General features: G+C 47.2%; 1 protein-coding gene across 1 annotated transcript; it reads left to right on the top strand.

The window, feature by feature from the left end:
• The first annotated feature begins 64 nt into the window (after positions 1 to 64).
• Positions 65 to 5,439, top strand: TAS1R2 (taste 1 receptor member 2). The gene is made up of 6 exons (XM_089534089.1): positions 65 to 325; positions 946 to 1,161; positions 2,332 to 2,895; positions 3,243 to 3,455; positions 3,746 to 3,866; positions 4,511 to 5,439. The coding sequence occupies exons 1-6, from the start codon at positions 65 to 67 to the stop codon at positions 5,437 to 5,439; spliced, it is 2,304 nt and encodes a 767-aa protein (XP_089390215.1).
• Positions 5,440 to 7,796: the final 2,357 nt, after the last annotated feature.

Raw genomic sequence — 7,796 nt, 5'->3', positions numbered from 1 at the left:
ATCTGTGCCTCTGGCTTCTCCCAGGTATCCCCTGAAGATGGCCGGCTACAACTACCTGCAGGCCATGCGTTTTGCAGTGGAAGAGATCAACAACTCCAGCCTTCTCCTGCCAGGGATTTCTTTGGGGTACGAGATCTTAGATGTCTGTTCCCTCACTAACACCATCCACCCGCTTTTCTATTTCCTTTCGGACAACCGGTCTGTGATTGAGGTCAAGAACAACTATACCGATTCCCAGACGCGGGTGGTGGCGGTCATCGGCCCCGATTCGACCTCAACGGCCATCACAGCTGCTTATCTGTTGAGCCTGTTCCTTGTGCCACAGGTAAGTTGGGTGTCTTCTCCAAGGAGTCTTGGATGCCTTCTCCAAGGAATTTTGGAGACTTCTTCAAGGAGTCTTGGATACCTCTCCAAGGAGCTTTTGGATGTCTTCTCCAAGAAGTCTTGGATGTCTTCTCCAAGGAGGAGCCCATGGGCCACATGCAACCCTCTCAAATCCATTTTTGTGGTGATGCAGCCTCAGGAAAATCCCAAACATGGTGGAAATGTTCCCCTCCAACCCTGGAGGACATTTGGAGGCAAAAAAGTGATATACAGTATATAGTCGGCTCTCCATATCCACAGATTCCGTATCCAGAGATGCAACCATCCACAGCTTGAAAATATTCCAAAAATATATACATTCCAAAAAGCAAAGCTTGATTTTGCCATAAGGGACACCATGTTAGTGCACCATTGTCTTTCATGGGACTTGAGCATCCACAGGTTTTGGGATCCACAGAGGGTCCTGGAATCAAGCCCCAGGGGATACCAAGAGCTCAATGTATATATTTTGGGTGGAAGGTGGGTATGGCAGGTCTCCACATCCTTCCATGGTTGCCCCTGGCCTAAGATAAAGCCAGAATGATAAAGCTCCACAATGAATCCTCTCACATTGCCTCCCAGATCACCTACAGCGCAACCACTGAGGCCCTGAGCAACCCCAGAACCTTCCCTGTGGCTTTCCGCACCATCCCGAGTACAGATCAGCAGATCCACCTCATCCTGAAGATGATGAAGTATTTCCGCTGGAACTGGTTTGGTGTTCTCTCCAGCGAAGACGAATATGGCCAACAGAACCTGCAGCTGCTGCACAGAAAGTTGGGGCAACTGCATACCCAGGTAGAGAATTTGGTTTCGGTCCACTCCTTTAAAAACCATTCTGCTTGGGTGGCGAGCCAGTGCGATGTCATGGCTTCAGGGCTGGACTACGATTCAAATCCCCTCTCGGCCGTGGAAACCCTTCAGGTGTCCTTTGCCAAGTCACACTCTCTCAGCTTCAGAGGGAGGCTCTGGACCAATCTTACCAAGAAAACCCCCATGGCAGGGTGGCTGCATAAGTCAGAAATCACTTGAAGGCATTACCTATTGTTGTGTGCCTTCAAATCATTTCTAACTTATGGCAGACCTATCAAGGGGGTTTCTTTGCCAGATTTGTTCAGAGGGGGTTTGCCCTTACCTTCCCCTGAGGCTAAGAGAGTGTGGCTTTGCCTAAGAACACCCCATGGGTTTCAGGGCCAAGCTGGACTTGCATCTTCGTAAATGGGTTTCCGTGTGTGCAAAACAGAACTGAGTAGTTTTGCAACATCAATATTCACCTAGGGATACTGTGATTTTATAACATACTGTATCTGTTGCGTAATGGTAGCCAGCAGAGCTGCATGCAATGTGCATCAGTGCACATCAATGTACATGCAATGTACGCTTTCCCAATGTGCAGAAATGCCAGAGCATAATGGAAGCCGCTGATGTGCACCAGAAGATACCTGACGCATGTCAGAAATGCCTGATGCACATTGGAGTACTCTTGCCCAGATATACATCTTTGCAGTTTTCTAACAGAGGCCTCATTTGCACTGCAGAGTTATTATTATTATTATTATTATTAAACTTTATTTCTAAAGCGCTGTAATTATACAGTTAATGCAGTTCAACAGTACCTTAACTGCCATGGCTCCATCCTATGGAATCCCGGGATTTGTAGTTTTGTGAGCAGCAGAGCTCTTTGACAGGGAAGGCCCGCAAAACTGCAAACCCCAGAATTCCATAGCACTGAGCCATGGCAGTTAAAGCAGGGCCAAACTGGATTGCTTCTGCAGTGCGAATGCAGCCTAAGTAACAGATTTTCTGAAGTTTATAAAACTAGGAAAAGTGGGCAAAGCTAAGTAAAGAGTTTTCTGGAGTTTTTAAATATGGTGCATCATGTGGGAGACATTAAGTAACAGGTTTTCTGAAGGTTTAAGAAATGTGGGAGAAATGAAGTAATGGATTTTCCTGGCCTCTCCAAAGCAGGATGCATGGGTCTGCGTGGCTTTCCAGGAGAACATCCCAGAGACAAGCCAACCAGACGGCAACAGCGCCAACCAGGAGCGGCTGAGGGATGTGGTGGTCAAGGTTGGCCGCAGCTCGGCCAAAGTGGTGATCGTCTTAAGCACCGAACTGCCTCTCCGGGCCTTCTTCCAAGAAGTCATTTCCCAAAACCTGACGGGCTTGGTGTGGATCGCATCTGAAGCTTGGTCCACCGATCTGATCATCTACAGCATGCCCAACATCTCGAGCATCGGCACCGTCTTTGGGGTGGCTGTCGAGGAAGTCCCCGTCCCGGGACTGGACAGATTTCAAGTCAGGTCTGGCCCAACGGAGGGCAAGGAAGCTCCGGCTGCGCACATGGTGTGCAACCAGAAATGTGACAATTGCCTCCGAATGGTCCAACGTTATGAAAGTGCTTTCCGGTCAGCTGGGGACCGTGTCGCTTTCAATGTCTATTCCTCGGTCTACGTCATTGCCCATGCTTTGCATGCCTTGCTGGGTTGCAGCGAGACCAAGTGCTCCAAAAGAAAGATCTACCCTTGGCAGGTGAATGGCGCATGTGTGTGCGCAATGTAGATCATAGTGGGTGCGCTATCGGTCTCCGCAAAGCTTTAACTATTTGGAGTGACCAAGGCCTCTCTCTGAAAGCCATTGTGGCGTAGTCATTTGAGTGGCGGACTACGACTCTGGAGACCAGGGTTCAAATCCTTGCTCAGCCATGAAACTCATTGGGTGACCCTGGGCAAGCTGCATACTCTTAACCTCAGAGGAAAGCGATGGCAAACCTCCTCTGAATAAATCTAGCCCAGAAAACCCCACGATAGGTTCACCTTGGTGTCGCCATAAGTCAAAAACGACTTAATAACAATAACGTCTATTTTTCCCTGTTGTAGCTTCTAAGGGAGGTGGCACGGGTGAACTTCACCCTGCTGAACACCACCATCTGCTTTGATGACAAAGGGGACCCCCCAAATGGCTTTGAGCTGGTCCAGTGGCAGTGGGGCACTCCGGAAAAGCCTTTCAAGACCATCGCAAGCTATCAATCCCCAGAGGAAGATCTTCAGGTTTATGATGAAAACATCCTCTGGCACACAGAAAACAGCACGGTAAGGTGAATCCTGACAAATGACAATCCTTACCCTACAGACCCTCTGTCCTGCATCTGAACTGGGCTTGGGGGAGTTAATTTTGGGGGGACTTTTGCTCTCTCGAACTGCAGAACCGCTTTTACTGCCATGGCTCCATGCAATGGGATCCTGGGGTTTTGTATTTTGCTGTGGCACCAGAGTTCTTGGACAGAGAGGGCAAAATCTCTCTCAGGAAACTATAAATCCCAGAATTCCATAGCATGGAGCCAGAGTCAAACACTGATCATTCACCTTTCCTTTTTCTGCAGCCGCCCAAGTCGGTCTGTTCAGAGCAGTGCGCACCAGGGCAGAAGAGAAAACTGCTGGGATCCCTTGCCTGCTGCTTTGTGTGCGTCGAATGCGCAGCTGGGACTTTCCTCAACAAAAGTGGTACGTTTTCCCCTTTTTGGCAAAAAGGATTTATTCGTTTCAAATCTATTTTGAGGCTGCTTCGGAGGGCAAAAGCCTCCCTGCGGCACCTTATGGGAGAACATCTCCTACGACAAATTGTCGTGTAGAATAACAATGATAATGACAACAATCTCATCAGCGTCATCATCTCTATTTATGCACCACTTTAATGCCCAAACTGGGATTCATGTTTCATCGTCATTCTGAATCCATGCTACCACAACAGCAAGATGGAAAGTGAAAATATATTTGCAAGTAATAACTATATTGTTGTTGTTATTTGCCTTCATGTCACCTCTGACCTAGGGCAATCTATAGGGTTTTCTTGACCAGGGTTGCCTCCATGCTGCAGAAATAATCCAGTTTGACACCACTTTAACTGCCACGGCTCAAGGTTATGGCATTGTGGGGTTTGTAGTTTGTGGTGGCACCAGAGCTCTCTGACACGGAAGACTAAATGCCCCCCAAAACTACAATTCCTAGCACTCCATAGCATTGAGCCCATGGCAATTAAAAGTGGTGTCAACCTAGATTCTTTCTGGAGTGTGAATGCAGCCTGAGTCAGCTTTGACCAACCCTCCTTGGCAGCCTAAACTCCATATATGCTCTGTCTTATTCCTTAGACAACTTCACCTGTCAGAGTTGTCCACCCAACATGTGGTCGAAGCCAGGCCAGGAGGAGTGCTTCATGAAGGAAGTGATGTACCTCTTCTGGAACGATCCCTTCACCATCATGCTCCTATTCTGTGCTTTAATTGGACTCTTGGCTTCTGTAGGGACCCTGGTGATGTTTGCCCGCCATTTTAACACCCCGGTGGTGAGATCTGCTGGTGGGCATCTCTGCTTCCTCATGATCGCTTCCCTTGGCCTCGGCTTCTGCAGCGTCTTCTTCTACATTGGCGACCTGACGGAGCTCAAGTGCTTTGGCCGCCAGAGTGCCTTCGGCCTCTGCTTCACCCTCTGCATCTCTTGCATCACCGTCCGGTCTTTCCAGATCATTTGCGTCTTCAAGATGGCCGCCCGGCTGCCCAGGGTTTACGGCATTTGGAAGAAGTACAACGGACAACAGGTTTTTGTGGCCAGTGTCTTCGCCGTGAAGATGGTCATTGTGGGGCTCAATGTCTACTTCTACCCTCCGGCACCGGTCTTAACCATGATTAACAGTAACCCCACTATCCTTCTGTTGATGTGCACAGAAGAGTACAAATCTTCCATGGTCCTGAACAATGCCTTGGAGATGGCCTTGTGCTTCCTGTGCTTCTGTTTTGCCTACATGGGGAAAGCGTTGCCCAAGAACTACAACGAAGCCAAGTACATCACCTTGTGTATGACCGGATACTTCTCCTTCTGGGCCATCCTCTTGCTGGTCATGTCCATCTCCAGTGGGATCCTGGTGAATATAGTTGACACGGCCATCATGCTGGCCAACTTGTTCAGTGTTGGTATGGGCTATTTTGGACCCAAGTGCTACGTGATCTTCTTCCATCCTGAGCGTAACACGGCTGCCTTCTTTCAGGAGGCCATCCAGAGCTACACCATGAGGCAAGAGTAGCCCAGAGAGTACTTGGGAAAGAGAGATCCTGTTTGCCTACATCCGTGGTTTCCCAAACTTTGGCTCTCCAGGTGTTTTGGACTTCAACTCCCAGAAGCCCCAGCCAGCTTGGCTAACAGTCAGGAATTGTGGGAGCTGAAGTTTGAAACATCTGGAGGACCAAAGTTTAGGAACATCCATTTACCTTATACGTCAGTAATGAAGATTGCAATTTTCCCATCTGGATTATCTGACCCAAATGCCTTGGTTCATCCAAGCTGGTGGATCAATTTGGAGAACCATAACTCAGTAGCTGTGGGCCATCCAACTAGTTAAGCTCACGGATCACCCATCTCAAATGTCATGGATTGTCCAACTTGGACCACTAAAGGATCACCAGACTCCAATAAAATAGACCACACAACCTGAAGAACCAGTGGATCCTCCAACTCCAATTCAGTAGATCATCCAACATGGATGATCATGCGCTATAAATGTGACGGATCATCAGACTTGAGAAACCAATGGACTGCCCAGTTGAAATGCAATGGATCACACAACCTGAAGAACCAATGGATCCTCAAACTCCGATGCAATAGATCATCTAGTATTAGTGATCATGCCGTTTAAATGTGATGGATCGTCACACTTGGGAAACCAATTGATTGCCCAATTTAAATGCCCACCTGAGTTTTAAGACCCTTGGAGGAGGGCTTTCTCTCAGTGGCATACCCAGTTTTAAAAGTCCCTCCTCTCAGTTCCATTATAAGGCTCTCAGTTCCACTATACGCTTTAAATCTGTATCCTGCTGCATAGCTTAAGTGAGGCCATTTTGCATCTAGGAAACTACTTTTCTCATCCCCCTGGCTTCTGGAAAGTGCTATCCGAGGTCTCTAAAAACTCCCAAGGAGGAGAAATTGCTGATCAGCTCAAGGGAGTTGCGAGCAAAATGTCTCAGCTCAAGGACTACTAGGGGTTATTCCTTTGCTATTAGGCAGATTTAGCAAGCTGAACAGGCCAAGAGTGATAAGCAAGCTAAAAGGTCCATTGTGCATTGTGCAGTTTAGGGCATGCCCAGTTTAGATGACCTGCGTTGTGACTTCTGGGGCTCTATGAAACTTGCCTCTGCTCAATAAAACTGGTGCAAATGAGGCCTCTGTTAGAAAACCTTTGTCCTCAGCGTCCTTCAATTGCTGTAAAAGGCAAAAGTACTTTAAACGCCATTAAAACAGTGGAAGGAGCGGAATGGGCAGAATCTTACTTTTTCCAGTCAGCTCAGGCAAAAGGAAACTGCTGCAAACTCTCCGTTCGTAACTTTTGCCATCTTGACCACACTGCAATGGCACATGGCCGCGCATGGCCCAGTTTTCACAGGAGCGTGGATCAGTCGGGACTGTTGCTGCGAGAAAGATGCACAATGCTTGACTTTCCAAGTAAAATAAAAATGCACAAATATACAAGCAGCCTGAATTTCGGTTTGTGTGCAGCAGAACTCCATTGCATTGAGTGATGGCAGTTAAAGTGGTGTCAAACTGGATTATTTCTGTAGTGTGGATGCAGCCGAGAAGAGCTATGTACACCGATGAATCAAGCGTGTTATTATTATTATTATTATTATTCTCATCATTAAACTTTATTTATAAAGCACTGTAGGTTTACACAGCACTGTGCATAAAATAAAATAGAATAAAATAAAATGGACGTACTAGAAAATGGAATATAACACAAAACTAATACGCAATGCCATTAAACAAAAATATACAAACAACCCAGATTAAAATAAACATCAAATACCAATCAAGTAATGTTTGGGAATGCTTCCCTGAACAGAATGGCTTTTAGCTCAGTTAAATATCAACTAATAGTAAAACGGTGCATAGAGCTTTGTACTCTCTGTTTGCAAATACAGTTGGAAAGTAGGCAAAATGTTTTTAAGTTCACTTTGGTTTGCAAGTGCATAACACTGGACATGGATGGCGCAAGGATTGCGCCATGCCAGTTTTGGACTAGCGCATGAGACTATGCCACGTTAATAAATATTTACCTGGTTTGACATTTAACCAGTTTGGGATGGCCTACAGTTCAAAACTCTGGATTAAAGTAAAGACAAAGGGCAGCTATTTTAATTCTACTATTTTTAGCTATTTGGGGCAATTTCTTTCTGGCATGGAAGCTGTCCATGGGTCTAGAGCAGGGGTAGGCACCTGCGGCCCGTGGGCCGGATGCGGCCCGGCGAGGCCTTGGGACCGGCCCCAGCCCGGTCCTGCCGCCGATTGCCACCGGGGCCTTTGGCCTCTCTCGCGCAGGGGCAATTGTCTATAGAAGCCTCAGAAACATGCATTTATGTTAACATTTTTAAAAAAAATCAGCAAATTTTT

The sequence above is a fragment of the Sceloporus occidentalis genome, unplaced genomic scaffold, assembly GCF_023333645.1.
Source record: "Sceloporus occidentalis isolate IW3139 unplaced genomic scaffold, rSceOcc1.0.p SCAF_8, whole genome shotgun sequence".
Classification (NCBI taxonomy): Eukaryota; Metazoa; Chordata; class Lepidosauria; order Squamata; family Phrynosomatidae; genus Sceloporus; species Sceloporus occidentalis.
The sequence above is the reverse complement of the archived record's forward strand: the minus strand, read 5'-3'. Positions and strand labels throughout refer to the sequence as shown.

Excerpts from the sequence above, each read along its gene's own strand:
- TAS1R2 (XM_089534089.1), top strand. The coding sequence starts at position 65 with ATGCGTTTTGCAGTGGAAGAGATCAACAACTCCAGCCTTCTCCTGCCA. Across the intron at positions 1,162-2,331 it reads TGGGGCAACTGCATACCCAG|GATGCATGGGTCTGCGTGGC; the intron begins GTAGAGAATTTG and ends TCTCCAAAGCAG. Across the intron at positions 3,867-4,510 it reads GACTTTCCTCAACAAAAGTG|ACAACTTCACCTGTCAGAGT; the intron begins GTACGTTTTCCC and ends CTTATTCCTTAG.